This window comes from Carassius auratus, chromosome 18, assembly GCF_003368295.1.
Source record: "Carassius auratus strain Wakin chromosome 18, ASM336829v1, whole genome shotgun sequence".
Taxonomy (NCBI): domain Eukaryota; kingdom Metazoa; phylum Chordata; class Actinopteri; order Cypriniformes; family Cyprinidae; genus Carassius; species Carassius auratus.
In genome coordinates this window covers 9,672,231-9,695,403 of record NC_039260.1, presented here as the reverse complement: position 1 = coordinate 9,695,403, position 23,173 = coordinate 9,672,231, and the positions used below count along the sequence as shown (strand labels likewise).

The window sequence follows — 23,173 nt, the reverse complement described above, 5'->3', positions numbered from 1 at the left end:
CTGCAGGAAGCTACAAGATTATCACACATGCATGGGGAAGTCTTCGAAAATGCTAAATAAGAGATTAATAATGACTTTTATTCTTGGTCCTCATCTGGTCAGACACTTACAGTATCACGTATTGCTTTGAGTTTCTTAAGCAAGTTCTTGAGCCATTTAAAGTAAACATACCTGTATTAAGTTAATAACATCATCCATGCTGTTAAAAACCAACAAAATAATAATCTAACTGCTGTTTCTTAAAGTCCATAGACCACAGATTGTTCAGTTGGAGTATGGTGACCTTTATGAGAACTCAAAGTTCATTTGACTCCTCTTTTTGGTGTATGTTTTCCAGTTTCGTCAGCAGTCCCGAAGGCTCCTCTACACATTTTAACAAGCATCATCATTGAGCCTGAGCAAGCTGCTCTCTGCGCTCCGCGCTGCAAAAGAACCTCAGTTTCCGAGGTAACAGTCTCACTTCCACAGACATCGCCTCATATTCCTCATTGTCAATGTCATAAAAGCCGGCACCCTCCTGTGGACGAGGAGAAGAAAAGAAATGGATCTTAATGGCTGCATCAGAGCTAAGATCAATGGATGATTACAATCTTATAATTCTACTAATATCCTGACCTCTGGGAGACTGAGATTAGCAGCACTGGCCTCTATCTGCGAAGCATCTTCTATGGGCTCCATCGGGTTCAATACTTTCTTAGTTCTGAATGACAAAGTGTTATAGTGTCAAAAACCTAGAAAGGTTTTAATGGCAAATTAAATGAAGTCACTGAAGTTCAGCAGACAAAAAAAAGTGCAACTGATTCAACATGAGGTAAACCTCCCATTTCTCCTTTCACAAGCGGTTTTGTGAATGACACTCACCCTTCTGTGATGAACTGACCAACAGTGAGAGAGTCTGAGTCCAGTGTTATCACCATAGAATCGTCCTCACGCTGAAGACGGTAAATGATACCAGTCAGGACATATTCTATTGAACTAGATTACATATATTCCCATGAAGAGCAACTATTACTGTATATCAGTACTCACTCTTTTGACAGGGTTCTTATTGTGTGTGCTAACTGTGAGCTCCAATGTAGAAATGTCTTTGCTCTCCCATCGCTCTGGCTCAGGCTCTTTTGGTGTCTCTACCAACAGAAAAGGTATTAAACATGAATTAAAATGTTAGACATCCTATAGTCTCAGCCTCAGACGTCACACCCATTAGCTGGACGTCTGATTCATTAAACTGACAAAATGGAAAAAAAGTCATCATGTTTACAATTGTAACAATGAGAACTTATTAGGATCAGCTAATATAAGCTTTATAGGGGAAGTCGTGGCCTAATGGTTAGAGGGTTGGACTCCCAATCGAAGGGTTGTGAGTTCTAGTCTCGGGCCGGACGGAATTGTGGGTGGGGGTAGTGCATGAACAGCTCTCTCTCCACCTTCAATACCATGACTTAGGTGCCCTTGAGCAAGGCATCGAACCCCCAACTGCTCCCCGGGCGCCGCAGCATAAATGGCTGCCCACTGCTCCGGGTGTGTGCTCACAGTGTGTGTGTGTTCACTGCTCTGTGTGTGTGCACTTCGGATGGGTTAAATGCAGAGCACAAATTCTGAGTATGGGTCACCATACTTGGCTGAATGTCACTTCACTTTTCACTAAATGGACAGCATGGACTCTTGATGACTGAAGACATTGCTATTTAAGTTTTATAAATGATTATGTTTTGAACCTGCTTTGAGACAATATTAGAATGCTAATATCCATAAGCTATATTTTATATGAAGAAATGACTATAAAAGTGCTAAACCACCTTCTATAGGAGGGTTCCAGTAGTTCTTGAGTCTGCGGTAGATGCGGTAGAGGAGGTTCGGCCGGGGTGGTATTTCAGTGGGAAGGTCAGGTGGACGAGGTACAGGAGCCAGATAAGAGAGGGAGGCCTGGTGAGTCTGTGGCCACTGCTGTAAGAGAGAAGAGATTGTGACCAATCCAATATTGTTAACTCACATGAAGGCCTTGATATATGTTGAAACTGAGCTATCAATGTCAAAACAATGTAAAGAGCAGCACTCACCTTAAGGCTACTAAACCAATGTGCTGCTCTTGTTTTCAAGGGGCCAAGGTACCAATATCTTAAAAGAAAAATTCACATTAGAAATACACATTTGCATTTTATATTTATGCTGTGAATAAAAAAATGATAAGCCTACTTGCTGACAGAAGAAGCAACGTCTCTGAATGCACCCCAACGTAAGCCAAACAGAGCAAACACTGGCTGCTCCTTCTCACTCTAAAAACAGAAATTACATAATCAACTCTGTGTGAACAAAAGCTGGCAAACCTTAATGAGTTCTTTTTCAAACTGCCTGACAAATTCACTTTTATCTGAAGAACATCCAGTGGAACGGTTTCTCCTTTCAGTATTGACAGGGTTGCAGAGGTAATGTGCCTGAAAAAAACATAAATGTATGACATAGGATCACACTTTTCGACTTTTTGGCCAAAAATGTTCTTGAAAAGTGAAGTCCTGAAACTTACTGTACTTTGTTGTCAGAAACCAGATGTAGACTCTGACTCAAAGAGTTACTGGAACCCAGAGGAATGAAACCGATTGGTATTTTACTGAAGGTCTCCTGTGGTACAGTAGTTCAAATTCAGAAAACTAACTTACTATAGTTTAATAACTTACAAGTTTTATTACTAGTAAATACCTCATCAACTCTGCGTAGTAAGCCAGTTATCACCTGTGTAACAATCAACACATGCAAACATTTAAATATGTTCAAATTGTCAGAAATATATATATATATATATATATATATATATATATATTAAATAATCCCACTTTATGAAGATATTTCTGTACCTCCTGTAATGTCCCATCACCTCCAGCAATGATCAGCATATCTGTTTGATCCATCAGTTCCATGAGCTTTTTTGCCTGGCCTTCATAATCAGTCTGTTACAGGCAATTGAGCAACAAATCACAAATTATTAATACACTAAAATACAAAGAAAAAGAACCTGTACCAAGGGACTTTAGCACTTAAATCAATAAAGAATGTTACCTTCACAATTTTGACCTCCACACCAGCTAAGTGTAAAATGGGAGCTGCATTCTTCTCAAACAACCTATTTGCTTTTCTGTAGATAAAATATAACTATGATAACACAGACAAACTCACAAAGCTTCAAAACATTTTTTTTTATATATAGCACAGTGAGGGCCATGAGTATAATCAGTCATACCCATTACAGGCAGCAGGATTTAGAATGACCATGGCTTTCTTCAGATTCTCCTGAGGTCCAATTAACTTTTGACCAAATGCCTGGAAATCACATACAATATATTTACCTGTAATGAACCTTTGAGTACTGGGTCATAACAGTAAACTAAAACTACAACTAAAAAAAAAAAAAAGTTACTTAAAAAAATAAACATTAGTGGATTGCATTAGTGGATTACTTTATTTCAACTAGTTGCCAGAAAAATAATTCTCATTTCATTTAACTTGATGTACTAAAATGACTAAACTGAAATAAAAATGTAAAAAACTAGAACTAACAAATATTAAAATGACATTCATGAGCACGTTGTTTTCAAACTACATTTTCCTTACCCTGGCCTCTATACACGCTTCTCGTCGCAGGACATTGTCACTGTGAAAAGAGTACTAGAATTAATTAGTACAGTTAATGAGTTGCCAGACAGCCAGACAGACAGACAGACAGACAGACAGATAGATAGATAGATAGATAGATAGATAGATAGATAGATAGACAGATAGTCAGATATGTAATAACACAAACCAGTGCTTTCCATACAGCCAGTGTCCTCCATATGACATCACACACACAGCAAATGTGGATTTTTTCCAGTGATTTCTTAATGTCCGAAACACTTTCACTACTCGAGCCATTATAGTGTATTACTGTATATCAACTGTCTTTTTAGATATCCCAAAGAAGGTACACTATTGCACGGAAACGCAACAAGAATTGAGTGTCGATCTTCACCGTTGACATTCCATCGTTCCTCTCAAAGCATGACCGGTGCAACATCTATATTCCTCCTCAAGGGCAATATACGTTCCGCATCAATTTTGTCGTAAAATGTGACTATTTTGTACTTTACCTTTGAAATAAAAGTTATTGTATATATCTCAAATGATTATGTTGTCGTTCTATGTTTTAATAGTTCAATACTATTTCTGTTCATAACGAAATCACAGTGCCAGGAACCTCTGTACAGGGTGGGATTGATTTTAGAGACGGACCGATTCTAGTGCATGCGCTGTTATAAATAAACAAGGCTGTGTTCGAAATGGCATATTTGTTTACTGCTTACTGCCCAGTGTATACTGTCTACTATTTGTGTGTGAAACAGTATAAGCAACAAATGTTTCAGAGTAGTGTGCTAAAGTGTTGTCACATGACAAAACATTAATTCAGCACAGCTGCAGAGGTTGTTACCTAACAAATGAATGGATTAACCATTCTTTTTACAAAAGCTTGTTAATTAAGGATTCATAACAATGCTATTTTGCCCAATTGAACTCATTTCATAATTAATAGACTTTACATACTGAGCAGAACTAATAATAATTGTGTAGATAGTAGTTAGGTGGCAGATATTTATATTTCAGTAGCCTACTGTAGTACATTATAAAACAGTGTATTAATTATCATACTTAAAAATATTAATAAATGAATGCAAGTTTATTGAGACAAAAACCTCCCTATACCTTACCCCATAGCACTATAGAGTTAAAGGTAACATCATTTGACTTGATCAGAAACGTGCTGTAGAGATTAAAGTTCAATTTATCTCCTAATTACGATATTAATTTTAGATACACAGTGAAAGTTTGTACTTTACATTAACATGTATGTATAAAAGTGTTTTACAATTACCATTCCCCGCCTCCAGTTCACTCACACGTTTGAAAATAAAACATTACATGGAGCGCATTGCGTTCTGGAAAACAGTATCTCATGCAGTGTCTTCAGATGAATACATCAGAATTCGGCAGTCAGCTTTTGTCAGTAGGCACAATTATTATTTTTTACCTTATAAACATTTAAATGTTTATTATTACGTTGTAAATAACCAGAGGAAGAGTCAGGCATATCCTCTTAGTTATCCATCAAGCTGATTAGACAGCTATGGAGGTTGAAAACGTTGTTCTTCATTTGTATCTAGATAGCTATTACTTTCCATTAATGTATAACAAATTAACTTCTTGTTTAAATATTGTCTTTATTGTCAGAGCATGGCATAATCATTTATTTCCCAAGAATCTACAGCACAAAGGAGTGTACCTGCTGAAACTTCAGATCGCAAGCCAGCAGACTCACATGTATGGCAGACTCCTGGTAGTTTTTGAACCTAGGAAATGTATAGGACCCTCAGTTCTGCACAGCATCACCTATGGACCTGCTGAGACATTCTTATCTTTTGAAGTACTTACAATACTGATGAATGAGCCACTTCACAAATTTTGACTCGAATATTATTTACTATCTTTTGTATTCTGTTTATAGGTGATATTATAGGTCATGTGGAAGACAAGTTTTGAACATGTTGATAATTTAGAGACCTTATACATTTTCATATCAAATATGACACATTAGACTTTAAAGTATTCACATATGTGTTGGGGCCTTGTTGTAATAGTCAAACATTTTTATTTAAATAAATAAATGCATTGATAAAAGACAAAGGCAAACGGAGCAATCTGAGACAGGAAATCGAGGAACTGCGGCATCAGCTAAAGACAAGGGAGGAAACAGCCATCACTCAGATCCTAAAGGGAGCCCATGTTATTCTAGCAACTAACACTAGCAAGTAGAACATTTTTTATATGATATGTTGTTTGTTTATTCCTGATATAAACTCAGATATGATTGATTTGTGTAATATAGGAGCCTCTGTTGATGGTCCTCTCAAACATCTTCCTAATGATCATTTTGACCTGGTGGTGATAGATGAGTGTGCTCAGGCTCTAGAGAGCAGCTGTTGGATTGCTCTGCTCAAAGCACGCAAGTGCATACTGGCTGGGGATTACAAACAGCTGCCAACAACCATCAAATCACAGAGCTATGAAGGAAAAGGAATATATCCTACTGTTGTGAAATATTTGGTTTATGGTATCTATTCTTGATGAGCTCTTAACCTTTTCTTTTCATGATATAACTATTAATATACATTATATTTTTGGTCAGTATTTCAGATTATGAATGTTATTTATATCGTTCACAGTGCTGCATCTAAAGGCCTGTCTGTCAGAGAGATGGAGAGTCTGAGAAAGAAATATGGAGTCTGTTGGTTCGAATGTTGACCTTTCAGTACTGTATGAATAGTGCCATCATGCAGTGGGCTAGGGTTCAGAGCAGATGTATGAGGGCAAACTAATCGCACACACTTCAGTGGAGAAATACTTGCTTTTTTGGGGTGAGTTGCTATGATAATGTTAATAAAAGTTTCTTGGGCCATCAAATCATCATATTAGAAGGATCATGTGAAACTTAAGATTGGAGTAGTGTTTGCTAAAAAAAAATCAGCTTTGACATCACAGAAATAAATTACATTGAAATATTTCACAGGATTTTTTTATATTTTTGATCAAATAGATGCATCCTAGCTTAGCATAAGAGACTTCTTTCAAATCCTTACCTTCCCCAAACTTTTTAATGGCAGTGCATATTTTAAGTCTGCTAGCAACCTCTATATAGAGAGAAAGATACATTTGAAAATAACTGAATGCATCTTGAACAGAGACCTGGCAGGTGTTGCTGATGTTGAGGAAACCAGAATTCCTCTTCTGCTCACTGACATTGCAAGCTGTGGCCTGAATGAAATGATACAGATGAGCAGTCCAAAAGAAATCAAGGTTGATATCAGCTCAAAACACAATATTAGTGCTTAATTGAGCTATGAAATGTCTTTTGAATGTTTTTTTTTTTTTTTTTTGGCTGTGACTGGTACCAGCTTGTGGTAGTGTGCAATTCTCTGCCTGCTGAAACCATGACTTCCTCAAATCCCCAGTGGACTCTATGTCTGAACATGGAGAGGTTTGTACTGCCTTTGTGTACCTGGAAGACTGTGTGGTGCAGAATTACATCTGTGACGAAAAGGACAAACAGATCTACAGCAAAGATGCTTCGTACAAAACAGAAGGCCAAGAATCAAGGCAGGAAAACAGAACTAGAACAGAAGAAAAGTGCAAACAACAAAAGTAGAGGACTGAATCAGTCCAATGTTCAGCTTGGCCAACACATCAAACAAACATAAAGCAGCGAAGCTACAAGGTGAGTTACAGAAAGGACCCTTAAAGCCAGCTGTTGATCTGAAAAGCCTGCATTTGGAGGGAATGCACTGGGATCAGGAGAAATGAGAGGAGAAAAGCCAGGAAAAACAACAGAGTGTGAGACGGGAACCAGATCCCAATGAAAGTAAAAGCCAGTCTGTTACGAAACACAAAGGAACTTCTAAAGGTTTGTGTTCTATATGCCAATTTCTTTCATTCTGTTGCACTTCATCAATATGTGTTTCTTTCAAAGGAAACACTAAGATAAAAGTAAGAACCACAGATATAGCTGCAGGTGCCATGCCAGATGACGATTTTGATGCTGTCATTGATGCTGTGGTTAAAGCCAACAGCATTTGTGGTTTTGTGAAGTGCAAAGCCAGTGTCCTGACACTAGGACCGGGCAGCTATGCCTCTACTGTAACAGACAATACTGTCTGAGTCACCATATACTGTACCTGAAATAACTTGCTTTTTATTTTATATCACAGGGGTCATATAATGAAGAACCATATTTTGCATTATCTTTTTAAATAAGCGTTCATTATAAAATGAAAGGAGACTGTATCTTTCAGAAACATGACCTTTACAGTTGTGATGTAACACAGAGCTAGCTGGTTAGATGCGATTATTCGTAAAAACCAAACACTCAGTGTTAGAATTAAGTGGCTCAAGTTCTATTTAACAATGTTCCTGACCATTTCAAGTGATTTTTCTCATTTCACAAGTGTAGAGAGTGTTGACATCAGAGTTTTAAAAGCATGCTAACAAAAAATCTCAGAGCGAGGGCTGAGTATAGTAATTAATTTAAACTAAAGATATTTGATGCAAAATGCATTTAAAATAAAGTATGGTCTTTTTAGGTGCATGGATGTGGAGACAAGGCAAAAGTTCAAGCTAGAATGAGGATAAGTAAATAATGGTTCTGCTTCATGCAGGAAGTTGGACAGATCAATAGATCCAAATAAAAAAGCATATCTGCAGAGAAATCTAGACTCTAAACTCCAAGGCATCTAAAAAAAAAACTAAAGCCAAAGAAGAAAATAACCGAGATTCTAGGAGACACTATAGATCAACCTGATGTTGTTTAATTTAAATGTGACGGTTGAAAGAGATCTATGCTTTAAGTGTGGGCTTCACAAACATTTTAGTTATTATGAGTTCCTGAATAAAGCTGAGAACAGCTGCCATTTATTACAGATTCACACTGGCATGGTTAAATGGCAAACAAATCACAAATACCAGAAATACTGGCACTGTGTCTGAAAAGTGGGTTTCTGAATAACTCTGGTTGTGCTTAAAATACCCAGCCTAATGCTGGTCTGAAATCCCTGTACAAGATTTATGTCTTGCAGAATTATTGTTGGGAGCTTAAGTAGTTGCTCCACTGTGTCTCTTAGTGATTGATGCATTTATTATTATGTCATATGTAATCTCCCAGTTATCTCATAAAGCTCTGAAGTGCACAGGCAGAGCAGAGCTTTGGCTTGGGTCCATTTAATGCTGGATTTAATATATTTAGTCAATATACAGCATGTGCTCATGTACTGTAGCTTGGTATATCTGTCCACAAGAGGACATAAGAGACTCAGGTGGCATTATGAGCTCCATGGATGCAGTTAGTGGAGGATTTGCACGGTGAACACATCATGAGTACTTCAGGTGACAATGTTTCTAATAAATCATAAGACAAAAAAAATATTATGACTTTTGACAGTTTGGTCTATGTGAAAGGCTTTTAAATTTTACCCTCAAGGCACTTTTAGCTATTAAAATGTGTCAGATTTTCTTGCAGAATGAATGTGCCACTGAATATTAAATAAAAAAACATGAATGTGCTTTTTGTGTTGTATGGTTGTGGTGTGGTGTGGTTTGATCAGCTTTTTTTGTACACTGTTAATTTTAAGATTGTGTCAAAACTAGACTTTACAATATTATCTGTTTATAATGAAAGAATGAATTTATTCATTTAAGATCATGGTCTGATTGAAACATCTGAGTTAACAGAATTGCAGTATTTGTAATAATGTAAGTACAGCAGTAGTTTTCTTTGGCTGTCCTGAGTGACTTCCAGAATACTCAGGTAGATGATACTCTACGCTGGAAATGCTTAGCCCTAAAAATAGCTCTGCAATGTTCTGAATCAGGAATAACCCTTTAGCTGAAGTAAAAAATTACAAAATGGATACATCCTTAAAGGAATATGAAACATGCTGTGGGTTTGCATTGTTTTTTCTCATTTCACAAGAAGTGCTCAGCTAAATTAAAAAATATTTTTGTGTGTGCAGTGATGCATGAACATAGCATAAAAACTTTTCACAAATCAAATCACTTTATGGTCTGAGTGAGAATGACAGTATATGTATAAAATGAGTATAATATAAAAAATGTAAAGATGTAATCATATAATATGCATACTAACATAATTTATGCTGATTTAAGCAGTACAAAAATACTGTATTACAGGAATAGGAAATGAATGATAATCACCTTTAAAAAATAATTGTAAATTGAAAATCTAGATGGAAAATAAACTTGGTTTTTATTTTGGATAAAATGTGATTTTTTTTTTTTTGCAGATTAATTAATGTTTTGTTGTTGTTGCATGTTCAAATTAATGTAGTGTTTTTGTATCCCATTATCTGAATATTAAAAACAGATTCTAAGTGTGCTCCCCTCCTTTATCCCAGTGGCAAAATAAGGAAAGATTCTCTCAGTAAACTTTTCTTTAAATGTGTAAATACTGCCACCATCTACACCGTCAGAAAAGGAAACCTTTCCTTTATCATAGTCCAGTTCAACTGTGATTACCTGTGGGGTTTTTTTCAGGGTCAGTCGTGTGCGGGGAGAGGTCTGGGCCCAGTATGAATCCTCATTGTTTGAAATTACCCAGAAACCCTCCTTTGGGTTGAGAAAAACTGCGGTCTTCCTCTTTATTGACTCTCGTGCCACCCCAATGTACCACTCTTTGCTGTATGCCACCTCTACATACCAGCGCTGCTTTCCTGAATCAAAGCTGTTTGCAGCGAGTACTGCCATGCGGCTTGTGCAGCGTTCAGGGTTATCAGGAAGCTGCTGTTTTTTCCCATAGGTGATTGTGGTGAGTTCATCTTTGATGATCAAGTTAGGGTGTGCCGTGTTTGGATCGAAATTGACAGAGGCTGGAAAGATAAAAGAAAACGAATCTCCTCTCATTATTTTGCATAGACCTAGCAGTGTATTGATTGCTAATTATAAAGAATCTGTTGTAAATTATAAATTATATTTACACACTGAAACACATCTTAAGAAGTCAAGTTTGAATACAGGGAAATGCTAATGAGATCTTAGAGATATGACACAGATAATGTATTCAAAATACTTGAAATATAGTGCCAAAGTCATATGAACTTGCCGCTAGTCCCTATATATTTTGTAAAAATAAATAAAAAAAGGGTGGTTTGGGGACAATTATGCTAATCAGCTCATTTTATGCTGCATGTGAGAAATCATGAGTAAATGATGACAAACTTGTCATTTTTGGGTGAACTTGTGTTATAAAGGACTTGAGTTGTGTACTTACAGTGGTGTACATCTCTTTCCATTCTTTTCCAGACCCTGTGCTTTAATGATCCAAGGTACTGAAACGCATCTATAAGTGCCTTTTTTGGATATTCTGTTTCAGGAGCAGTGTAGCTAGTCCTGTAATAGAACCATTATTGGTTGAATTATTTTTGTGTGAAAAGAAAAAATGGACATACTGCTTAAATTAAAACTTGAAATTAAAAACCATTGTGTACAGTACCGTTTTATTGCCTCCTTACATTCCTATAGGTAGAGAAAATGTAAAGGTATATGCATAATTGTAATCATTTAAATCCCTTTTTATTTATTTCAAGTAAGGGCACCTTAAGTAAGTAGCGAACCTTTATTAATGGTTTTGTAAATGTGTGTATATATATATATATATACATAAAAATAACATCTCGATTCACATTGACTGCTGGCGCTCATGCCCGAGACATATAACGGCAAGATGTGACTCATGGTTCCATCGAAAAACAGCAATATAGTGTTGGCTCAGATTCGGCCCACATCTGGCCTGCGTAAAATCGATGCGGGCCAGATGTGGGCCGGATCTGAGCCGAAACTGCTTGCTGTCTGGGAGTTTAAAAACAGCACAATTAAAACGCATTATGTGTGAATCAGCTGTCACACAGCCAAACATGATTAAGGAATACAAAGTTAAAGGAAAATAAAGTAGAACAATGAGTTTTGGTTTTTCATCAACACAGTGAGCTGAGGTAAAGTTACCAACGGCTAACATGGCTCACATTACCTTTACATAAAATGTTTTAAATGTACATTGACCTTTAAAAATGTGAGATCATCCGCTATTATGATGGGCTCTATGTATCTGGTGATGTCAGAGAGCTCTTCAATACTCTTATTGACCTCCTCCAGTTTCTCTCTCACCAGCGCTGTCTTGCTCTCTCTCTCATTTTGAAGTACAATGAGTCGAGCTGCCTCCTCCTCCCTCAGGATTATATGTAACTTTTCATACTCTAGTTTTACTTCAGCAGCAATCTCGGCAGCTTGTTTCTGTAAATTAGAATAAAAAATGAATCGTATTTAACAATCCTGAAGGAATTCAAGTTTAAGTTGAGGTATGTGCATATAGTTCACCTGTATGTATGTTTCCAGTTCCACCAAGCTCTCCTTTAATTTTTCAAAGGTGGTTAGTTGTTTTTTCAAAGGATTGTATCTATTTGTGAGCTCTTTCTGTAGGGTATGTGTATGGAAATGACATTTATATAGAAATCAAAGAGAACTTTGACAAGTTGTACTGATACACACTTATATCTGCTCATATGTAACTACAAATCACATAAAACTCTTTCTTAAAACAGGTTAACATATGTTTCCTTACCATTATGTTTGATGCTGCCTCAGCTATCGGGCAGTACTCATGATTTTTGTGACTCCTTGATGACGTGCAAGTAATGCAGATAAGTTCTGCATCTTTCCGACAAAAAAGCTTCAATTGCTCGTTGTGTCTTGAGCAGCGTTCCACCGATTTAGCCATGAACTGCTCTGGCTTCTTTTTGAAGACATCCGTGGCTAACTTTAGGGCCATATTGATTGGAGGCCTGGATGAGCTCTCTGTACAGCGGCACAGAGGACATTGCCGTGTTCCCATACGATCCCAGTGTGTCTGAATGCAGGTTTTGCAGAAGCTATGTTTGCAACTCAGTATGACGGGGATATCGAAAACCTCACAGCACACCGGACACTGTAGATCCTCCATTGAGAAAGAACATTCTTGAGACATCGGTGCTGAATTTGCAGATCCAAAAGTTTTTCTAAGGTGTTTAGAAAACTTGCAAGATGAAAGTAAAGTGCAGTGCGACTGGGATAGACCGGTTTGACCTGATTTCTAAACTTTTAGTAACTCCTCTAAAACATGTCAGAAATGTCACTGTGTCACTCTGACGAGGACATGTATTTTCCTAATCATAGCTTGGGACATTTGTTCATAATGAGTCATGCCGTGGTTTAATTTAAAAGACACACTTCATCAGAAAACAAGCTGCAAAAAATGTCTTTTATTGAATATTTACAAGAAAAAGTTGATTGAATATGTATTTATAAACAGGACTTCTCTTAATTAAACAATTTTTTCAGTCTCATTTTCAGAAGATACTGCTGCATAAATATGCAAGTATTGAGAGGGACAAATGTGGAGAGGTAGTTATGACCTGATATCAAACAGGATGTGAACCAGCTTTATACAGCATGCAGTTAGTAAACAGGGAGATAAGCTTAGAATAGAAGGACAAAGTAATAGAAGTTACTATAAAAATGAAAGTAAGGTAAAAGAGAAATAAATAAGCAGCATTTTTACACATTGCTCCCATATATTAATAAGTTCAACAATTAGAAATCTCTGTGTAATGTTGTTTTATTATTTATTTCTAAGAAAATGCCTGATCGCATCCAGCATTCAACATCGCAAACTCTTACATTGCAAATGCTTATTATGCTTGTGGCAAGAGATATAGCAAAATGTATAATATTTTATAAAATGTCTTTGGATGTGTTTAATTTGTATTTTATTATTTAGTTATGAAAATTAAAGTGGCAAAAAGAAGATCAGAAGGAGTCCGAAGAAACATGCACAAGACCTCAGATTATATCTGAAGTCCTTACAAAGTAAAATGAGAAATCAATTTAGCAGTTTTTAAAAGTTTAGAGAATTGCTTAATAGTCATTTACAAAATATGAATATTCCTCAGATGATCAAAGATGATGATTAAAAAATAAATATGAAAATCTATCATCAATTGATCATACATATGGCAATTTGATTATATTTATTTTTGACTGAAAAATTTAATGAAAGTGCCCACAAAGAAATAAGGATAAAATATTTGGGCCATTCTGATTAAACACACTCAAATACTTTAGTGCTATACATGCTGGAAAATTATATTTTTTGTTGCATATGCACATTTGAGAATCTCTGATGATTTCTAAAAAATTAATGATTAAGGAGATTAATCATAAGGTTGTAAACCTGATATCAGCAACCTATACTTCTAACTGCACATACTGTACTATAAATGAAAAAAGAAATTATTTTTCACATTTTGTAGATTCAAAATAAAGTAAATTAATTTAGTTGTTATCAGAAATGTAGAAATGTTGTGTGTACTGTATAAGGTTCTTATTAAAATAAATAAATAATTGTCATAAATAATTAACAAAATGCATAATTGGTCAAGTGAATAAGTTGAACACATGCCCCTGTTACTCCAGAATGTTACCGTTCACTAACAGGAGGCAGTTAGAGACATTTGAGTTTACTACAAGCTCAAAACAAACCTCAAACAAACTCAAACAGAACAGCATCTCTCAGCATATCTTATACCGCTGACAGAGAACAACTTTATCTTTTTAAAATTACATTGATTGTAGCATTCATGAATTATTTACACAATCTAAAGAAATTGATCAGGGCTTGAAACTTGATTAAAAATCACTTCGAAAGTTATAAATGATTTAAATATACATGTTTTGTTCTGTTCGGCTGTGATAATAGAACAATAATGTCCATAAGGTAACCATGTGCTATGCAAAGCTCTCACCTTGTTGTTGAATATCCTCACTGACAGGATATCAATGCTGCATGGTCCAATCAAAGGCTGTTTTTTCTGTCTTAAACCAATGCAGTATTATAAGGTCAGCTCAGTGTAATATATGTCGTCTTTCATGACGTCTCTGTGTTGAACTTTAATCCATGTCCTGTCATTTCCACATTATTCCAAGTTGCCATAAAGACAGGATGGAAATACTGAAAGCCCTCATTTTGTCCAGTTAGAAAGCTTCCTGAAAGAAGGCTCTGGAACTTCTACTCCCAGAAGGGTCACTATGATGGGATTCAACCTTTCAGTCCAAGGCAAGAGTGCAATCTCATACAAAACCCAGCTTCACTGAAGAACGATGGCATTTTGGGCAGCCCTTTGTGCCATTTGTCTGCAGACACCTGCATGTGTGAAAAGAACATAGTGAGCGACATAAATAGCTGGGGGCTAAAGAGAGTAATAAACACACAAATACATACTTGAGGTGGAAAATGTGAGAGCAGGGCAAAGCTTGCAGCTGCTGGTTCCTCTCACCGATAGACTCCCCACACATGCCACAGTAGAGCTCTAGCTCTTCCACACACTGCAGGAACTTCACCACCTGCTCTCTCAACTCCTCCTGCTGCTCCTTACAGCGGTAGATGCCTTCACACAGACTGTGCACCTTCAGGATACACAGCTGGAAGAGAAGTCCACAGAGATGTTCAAAAACAGCACTACTGCTAATACTATTAGAGAACATCTTCTGTTGTGATTAAAACTCCACTGCTTCAGAAGCAGTGTTGAAAAGGAGAGGTTTGTCTCTTATTCTAAAAGATGCATCACCTTATTTCCGATCGCCTCGGCCAGATCATGAGCTCTTTGCAATGAGTCCAAAGCCTGTGACAGTATTCAAATTAAAAATAAATATTAAATAAACGAATGGTGTTTAAAATGTGTCGATCACAAATGTCCATCTAGAAAATAAAGGAAATAAAGTTTTCAAAAGGTTCCCCAAAGAACATTTCTGGGAATAGTTCTTAAAACAGCCATTTTCTTTTTCTTAGTGTGAAGAATATTTTTTAATGTTTAATAGAAACGTTCAGTGGTTGTTCCCTGAATGATAGATGCTAATAAATAATCTTTATTTGTAGGGAAACTACACAATCAAAACAGTTTCCTGACCTTATCGTATTCCTTCTGCAGAATCCAGCACTTCCCCACACCGACGTAGATGGATGCTTGTCCAAGGCGGTTGCCGATCTCTGACATTATGCACATGGAGGACTCATAGCGAGGGAATGCTTTCTGTATTAAAAGTGAGCACAAAAAGACAAGCATTATTGCTATAAGCAACACTTATGACACTCTTAGTTGACTATTTTGCAATAGAACTCTAATTAATCAAAAAATAATATTGGTTCTGGCTGTTTCAATTCAATTTGAAGTGTGTCGAGTACATAATGCATATTTTGTTTTTGCACAATTGAACATTGTATTTAATTACAGACAGCTTGTTTCAATTGTGTAATAAGAAACAACTGACAATTATGAGTTTGGTCATAACTGTGAAGGACTATTCTGTGTAAGTGAAATAGAGAAAAAAAAATTGTACTACAGTTATGTGCTAAATGCACTAGTAATAGTAATAAGCTGGGAAAAAAAGCAGTAGAACTTACATCAGCATCTTTCTGACAGCGATGAATATCAGCAAAGTTAAGCAAACACAATGCCTGAAGGGGCCGATCTCCGTGCTGCAGTGCAATCTTCATTGATTCCTGAGAGACATAAGATCGTTTCCAATATTATACCTGTTGTCCTGTCCTCCACAGCAAACATTTATTTTAAATTGTAATAATATTCCACAATACTCCTGTATTTTTGATCACATAAATGCAGCCTTGATGAGAATAAGAGGGTACTTAAAAAAAGTAAATTCATAATTATTCCCAAATTTTTACTGGTAGTTTATGAAACAACAACCCCCATTAATCTAATATACAAAAGCGAGAAGTTGCGCAACAGCTGGAACATGGCCTGCATTAATGCTCGCTTACAGACTGCACATTGTGACGCTCACAGTCCAAAGCAATGACTGGCTGTGATATTTCTCTCCTCATCATTAGCGAGGAGCGAAGGGTAAGCTCTACTCCTCTCAGACAGCACCTCAGCAGGATGGACTCCGGACTGGCGTATTTTTAGCAGCCATAGTAAAAGGGGCTGGTCGAAGGGGCTGGCACAAATAGTCCTACAAATAACTGCACCTGTCAGTTGTGTCGTGGCCCGAGCAGCAGACAGAGACCAGGGTTACACCAAGGGGACTGATAAATATGATCAACATGTGGCATCCTGGGGGATTAAGGTAATGCTGCCTTTAATTTGCCCAGGTGACCATTGACACAAGTTGTTTCCACATAAAGATTGCCTTCTATGTTTTTGGTTCACCTACGCTAGTCATTTAAAAATGATTGATGTATCATAATTAGATGCTCGTACCTCACAGCATTCCATCGCATCTGCTAAGCGCATCAGCTTCCTGTAGGCCACTGACATATGGTACTGGCTCATGGCACGGTACTTGAGACTCCAACCCTTACCATAGTCATTCACCAGTTCAGCTGCTTTGCAAGGAAAGAAGAGTGCTTTCTCATAATCCTGCAACAGAGCGAAATATGCAGATATGGACACTTATTAGAAGCATTAAACAAGCTGCACATAAAGCAAAGGATATGGTCTTTAAAGAATGCTGATACAAAACAGGAAACAAAAACTCGGCAAAGTCTGACTGATGCATTTACTGGTATGATATTTCAAGTCAAAGCATTAATGCGTAATTGAAACAATTAAAATGAAATGCATCTGAATATGAAGTATGCAAATGAGAATGCTCAAAGAAATCAACCACTCAAAGTTAATAATTTCCCTTGTGGCAGGGAGATATAGCTCTGCTACGGCTAAAAGAGGCTGTCTTATTATTGGCCCTAGTAGTGCTGACATTCTCCGCATGCCTCTCCATCACATACTTATTACAGCGGGCCTTCATGGGAATCCAGGGGATTTGCTCTCTTCAAATCTCTGGTGTCAAGGTAAGTACAAATGCCTATATCTAGCCATTCTACATAACATGTAGACAGTTTGTTAGTCATGTAAAAACTGCGTCACTCTGTCACTTAAATAGAACTTTAAGTGACTGCAGGCCGAACGGACATTAAACAAATACTTTTTATACAGTATACAATGACTTTGACAGATACTTTGTGTTTTACTTCAGTAAATATATACACTATAGTTCAAAAGTTTGGGTTTCAAAGTTCTTTTTTTTTTTTATTAATACTTTTATTTAGCAAGGATGCATTAAATTGATCAAAAGTCACAGTAAAGGCTTTTACATTATTCCAAATGATTTCTATTTCAAATAAATGCTGTTCTTTTAAACTTTGTTCCTCAAAATCCCCCAAATAATCCTAAAATAATCATGGATTCCACAAAAATATTAACCAGCACAACTATTTTCAACAGTGATCACTAAATCAGAATGTTGGAAAGGTTTCTGAAGGATCATGTGACACTGAAGACTGGAGCAATGGCCATCACAGGAATAAATTACATTTTAAAATATATTGAAACAGAAAGCAGTTGATGAGAAATCTTTTGATCAATTAAATGCAGCCTTGACACTTTAGAAAGAGACTTCTTTCTAAAACATGAAAAAATCTTACTGACACCAGACTTTTGAACAGTAGTAGCAACATACTGCTAGATCTTGTGATGTTAAAAAGCTCATATAAAAAAAAAACGTATTATTTATGTGAATTTAGTTTTAATTTACGAGTTGATAATGAAGTAAAAGTATAGCCAATAAGTGCCTAGCATACTTGTGATCTCCTTCTATACTTTTTAAAAAGCATCCTAAAACAAACCTCATGAATTTGGTTAAGAGAATGTGTGTACAGAGATGTAATCCAGTTGTGACAGATTTTTAAGAAGCTTAAGTATAAGATTTTTTATATGTTATTTATTTGGTGTGATGACTTGAGTAGGTGTGCCACAAGCAAAATAAAAAAAGAACAAATAAAATACAAGACCAAGACCAAATTACATGTGTATGTATTGTTTCTCAAAATGTAAGTAGGTTTTAACAGTCATACCTTAAGCTGGATGTAGAAGTTGCCCAAACTACAACAGACCCGGCACTCCAGCATCTTGTCGTCATTGTTGTGAGCGTATCGCAGGGCCTTCTCATAACTTACTAAGGCCTTTTGGAAAACACTAAGGCCCAGGTAGGCATTGCCCATGCTCAAACACACTTGCCCGTTGAGCTGTAGGCTGACAGTGGTGCCCTGCATGTTTAAGCAGGTCTCACAATATGAGACCGTCTTCTGGAATTCACAAAGCTTCTCATTGCTGCGTGCCAGGTTCAGGTAGCCCTCCGTAAGGTAGTCTGGATCCTCCATCTCTCTGGCTGTGTTTATCTGAGCTAGGGAGTACTAATGGATGGTTGCATATACATGGGGACAGAAAACAACAGTAATTAGTTCTTTGATAAAACTATTCCAGAGAACTATGAAACGACATATAGTTAGCATTCAAGTGGTGTTCCCCATCCTGTTGCAACCTGATATAATGCTATACAAGACAAAGGATGACTGTTAAAATTGTCTTCATACCACAATAGATATCAAGCACACTTTATTATTATCATGTGAGAGCTACAGTTGTTTAAACACATCATAGTGCAAATGAAGTCTCTGCTGAACTCGGGAAAGCAGGTCCCTCTGCAAGGAGGTTTATGTCAACAAGATGCTTGGTGCTGAGGATCATATTGCATGCAGCTCTCCTTACCATCCATGTAATTATGGAAGTTACATACAGTATTATATGCATGTTCCGCATTATTCAAATTGGTATATATTTCAGTACGTCAGAAACCTTCTTCATTGAGGTTACAGACAAATTAGTGCAAATCATATGCATATCATATATAGCAGATATCAAACTTTAAAGGGATAGTATATTTACTCAACCTCATTTTGTTTTTAAACCTGTATGACTGACTTTCTTGTGTGGATTGTGGAACACAAAAAGTCCAATGTTGAACCCGAGTGATTTTCATTATATGCACAAAACAAAAGGTTTTCAAAATTGTCTCCATTTTTGTTTTCCACAGAGGAAATCAAGCCATACAAGTTTGGAGCAACTTAAAAATGATCCTTTACCAGGTCACCCCACGTCAGTTGATGGAATACATATCAACGTTCTGGAAAAAAATTAATAAATACAAATATATCATTGTAAAGGAGCAGGAGGATGGCTGTTTACGTGGCTCTTACCTGTAGCATCTCCTTGTATTTCCCCATTTCTGAATGTGCTGTGATCAGACAACCTAAAACTCGAAACTTCCCCCCAGGATCAGATGTCTTCCTTAACACTTTCATCCAGACATATAAAGCCTTTTCTGTGTCATTTGACTGATAAAGCTTCAGTCCCTTCTCAATCTGCTGTTTGGTTTGGTCCTGACCCATTTCTGCTACAAAGTCCTTCATAAAAATAACCATCCGTTTGGCTCTTCGGCCCACTGGTGAAGCGCAAGCGTACCGTTTTTTGTCTTTCCCCGTAACCGCACCAAAACAAAAGACGTGTTAGTGAAAATCCACCACGGAGATCTGCACCCACTTGCGTCACTGATCCACAACTCTCAGCTTTGGGTGCAAAGAGATGTTGAAGAAACTGGATCCACAGCTTGCAAGGTCTTCAGAGTCCAGATCTCCATTGCTCATCACTTTGAAGAATCACAAAATGAGGCTCTCTTGACATTAAAGACCCAACTCCAGTCGCTCCAGAAAGCCTGGAAGGAAAGTTGAAGGGAAAAATGGGACATTAAAGTAATAAGTCTCAATACAAGGTCCTGGCAATGATCTCCCAGAATATCTACTCCCTCCACACCCGTGGGGGAGGAATTCTCCGTACACTCACCCCCCCACCAACCACCCCTTCATCTTTGTCTTCCCTCCCACTGCAGTGCTGGCGCTACAGCAGATGGCCTTGTCACTCTGGACCATGTGTCTCTTCTGGAATCCAGCTTCAGCCTCTGAAAAGATCCAAGGTCACAAAAGACGCTTATCTGTCTTATCTTCATACCAAGAGTAGTGCTGTTCACCTCCACATCCACACACTGTCAAGAGGCTCAAGCACCACGACTGTGAAGGACCCTTAAGAAAGAACAACTTTAGGAAATATTTAGTCCCTAGGTTTGGACATCATGTTAACAAGTCTAAAAACAGCCAGATATTTCACAACGGTGCAGCAGAGCGCGTCAACGGTCCACATAGAGGGTGGCAGTTCCTGTGGGTGGGCCTTGTTAAGCCGCTCGGTGTGCCACCTCCCAGCCCCCCAGCCTTAGTGTCAGCAACTGATGCTTAGAATAGTTCACAAACTGACATGGTATTTGTCTTGAGTTACAGTACCGCTGCTTCTTGAAACACATCAATGGGATCGAATTGTCAGGTTCTCAAATGAACCTGGCTCTCTTTGGCCCTTCCTGCCCCCTTTACACCCAACTTCACGGATACAAATAGGGGTATTTACCACCTTGCCATTCTCAAGATGGCTTGTCTTTCCAAATATAAACATCTGGTGGTTGTAAGTCACGTCTTTGTTATAACACAATTCCTGAAATGCTAAAACACTGCCTCAGCACATTTTTGAGAAACCGAAATATATTCCTTGAAATAAATACTTGTGTGGCTTCTAGCTTTCAAGTCTATTTAAAAAAACACAAGAAAAGTGTGAGAAAAAAGAAAAACACTTCTTACAAATCTTCTATTGTGTTTTTGCCATACATTTACTCACCCTCATGTTGTACCAAACCAGTATCACTTTCTTCTGCGAAACACGAATATATTTTGAAGAATTATTCAAAGCAGCATTGGACCTCACTTTCATTGTATGGACAAAAAAACATAGACTTTAAAAAAAAAAAAAACCTTTTGCCTTCTGGTTCAGAATGACAAGAAGGAGAGGATGACATCATAACCAGGGGCGTTGCACAAGATCCCGGGCCCTATGCATTGGCAGTCCTGATGGGCCCCAATGGCCCTGCCCATGAAAATATCCAGGTAAATAAAATATATTCCAGACTTTTCAAGGGCCCTCTCTTCCTTTGGGGCCCTGGTAATCAGTACTGGTTTTACCCCCAGTCCAACGCCCCTGAACATAACTGTTAGGCAAAGGGGAAAACATTAGCTTTTATTTCAACAGAATGTTGACCAAAAGTACAGAGTAGAACAACACAGACATTTATTTAAAAAATGTCTACAACTTCAAAAGGTAATTCATTGTAACTAAAAAAATCTGAACAAGCCACAAAAGTCGACAAAATTAAGCTTGTGTCTCTGGCAGACAGCTTTTTCATATACTGCATGGTGAAGTAAAATATAAACAGTTGTAGCAAATTTTAAACCAGCTCGAGGTGGCATATTTAATCCCTATCCAGTCAAAAACCACTGAGAAACCTTTCTGAGAAACCACTGAGGACTTCTCTTGCAAACTTTCATTATGAATGTTACTTAAACGGCCCTTGTCCATAGTACCAACATATTTTTGACAGCTGTCTTGAGGATATTTTGCACTGATTATTATTACCTTATGTTCAGAGTAGGTTGACAGTCATATGAAAGACACCATATATTGCACATTATCACTCATTAGAGGGCAGTTACTATATCCAGTTCACAGCTGTTTACATTGCATATGTATTCAGCTAATTCAGCAAGTGTTGTGTACAGAGTATTCCTTGTGAATTTAGATTAAAGATGCATGTTGCGGAATGTTAACAGTTTAAAAAAATGTATAATATAAATCCCTTTTGAAATCCAAATGATTTGGAAAATTACACCAAAACTTGACAAACTTTGATGGTCAAGTAAACTGCAAATGGCAAACATCACACATTATATTTGGCCTTCATTAAAGGTCCCGTTTTTTGTGCTTTTTTTAAGCTTTGATTGTGTTTACAGTGTGCAATATAACATGTGTTCATGTTTCGCGTGTAAAAAAAACAACAGTATTTTTCACACAATTCACCTATCTCTATACCGCTGTTTTCACTGTCATAAAAACGGGCTGACGTCTTCCTTGTTCTATTAAGTCCCTCCTTCAGAAATACGTAACTAATTGTGATTGTGCCAGCGGTTCCTGTGTTGTGATTCGACAACAGCTTAGTGCGCGCTCCCCTCCTGGAAACGCGATTGGACTAGTTTTGGACTAGTTTTGAGAAGCAAGTGGGCAAGATTTGTTTTGAAAATGCACTGATCTGAACGCACATGCTGGAGATGTACTTCGAATCACAGTACGCCTTTACTGATGAGATGCGCATGAAAATCGCATTAGATTTTTTTGCACAGCCCTAACATATAGTTAACAAAGCTAAACAGTGTTGCCTTTTGTGTAATAAGTTACTGTAACTGTTAAACGCACCAACTTAAATAATAAAATACACTTACCGGTTGTGGTCCATAAACAACACCTTCTCCAGACAAAGAGGGAACTACTCCATCTTTCAAGAATAATCTTTGTGCGAATCCGGCATTAAACTGATTGAGATTGAGGAAGCTGTCCTCAGCAAAATGTGCTGCACATAGTTTTACATGTGGATTATAATTTTCGTGAACCTAGTTAAACATAAATTGTAACCATTGATCTCTAAGTACAGCGTCCCTGGGAAGCCCAGACAAAGGTGATTGGACTGAAAATAACAGCATTTTGACAACATGGCG

General features: G+C 37.3%; 4 protein-coding genes across 4 annotated transcripts; 1 reads left to right on the top strand and 3 right to left on the bottom strand.

Annotated features, from left to right (window-relative positions):
• Nucleotides 1-60: 60 nt before the first annotated feature.
• On the bottom strand, nucleotides 61-4,053 carry agk (acylglycerol kinase). The gene is made up of 15 exons (XM_026287505.1): nucleotides 3,797-4,053; nucleotides 3,607-3,646; nucleotides 3,236-3,315; nucleotides 3,055-3,130; nucleotides 2,853-2,945; nucleotides 2,698-2,730; nucleotides 2,525-2,619; nucleotides 2,366-2,435; nucleotides 2,197-2,276; nucleotides 2,061-2,118; nucleotides 1,800-1,947; nucleotides 1,030-1,127; nucleotides 862-932; nucleotides 616-700; nucleotides 61-517 (listed from the first exon to the last, which is right to left on the bottom strand). Exons 1-15 carry the CDS (start codon nucleotides 3,904-3,906, stop codon nucleotides 386-388), a joined length of 1,269 nt encoding a protein of 422 aa, XP_026143290.1. The 5' UTR covers nucleotides 3,907-4,053; the 3' UTR covers nucleotides 61-385.
• Nucleotides 4,054-5,697: 1,644 nt separating this feature from the next.
• On the top strand, nucleotides 5,698-7,737 carry LOC113118009 (DNA-binding protein SMUBP-2; the record flags this gene model as incomplete). Its single annotated transcript, XM_074559967.1, is given in 8 exon segments — nucleotides 5,698-5,830; nucleotides 5,912-6,084; nucleotides 6,247-6,304; nucleotides 6,307-6,371; nucleotides 6,374-6,444; nucleotides 6,765-6,847; nucleotides 6,850-6,879; nucleotides 7,550-7,737. Coding segments are annotated over 8 exon segments (801 nt in total), but the record flags the coding sequence as incomplete, so codon positions are not given.
• Nucleotides 7,738-9,866: 2,129 nt separating this feature from the next.
• Nucleotides 9,867-12,746, bottom strand: LOC113118380 (zinc-binding protein A33-like). The gene is made up of 6 exons (XM_026287497.1): nucleotides 12,206-12,746; nucleotides 11,962-12,057; nucleotides 11,647-11,877; nucleotides 11,081-11,103; nucleotides 10,859-10,977; nucleotides 9,867-10,457 (listed from the first exon to the last, which is right to left on the bottom strand). The coding sequence occupies exons 1-6, from the start codon at nucleotides 12,605-12,607 to the stop codon at nucleotides 9,946-9,948; spliced, it is 1,383 nt and encodes a 460-aa protein (XP_026143282.1). The 5' UTR covers nucleotides 12,608-12,746; the 3' UTR covers nucleotides 9,867-9,945.
• A 159-nt stretch (nucleotides 12,747-12,905) lies between these two features.
• Nucleotides 12,906-19,954, bottom strand: rapsn (receptor-associated protein of the synapse, 43kD). The gene is made up of 8 exons (XM_026287498.1): nucleotides 19,730-19,954; nucleotides 18,548-18,886; nucleotides 16,896-17,054; nucleotides 16,079-16,177; nucleotides 15,585-15,707; nucleotides 15,246-15,299; nucleotides 14,900-15,099; nucleotides 12,906-14,821 (listed from the first exon to the last, which is right to left on the bottom strand). Exons 1-8 carry the CDS (start codon nucleotides 19,952-19,954, stop codon nucleotides 14,749-14,751), a joined length of 1,272 nt encoding a protein of 423 aa, XP_026143283.1. The 3' UTR covers nucleotides 12,906-14,748.
• Nucleotides 19,955-23,173: the final 3,219 nt, after the last annotated feature.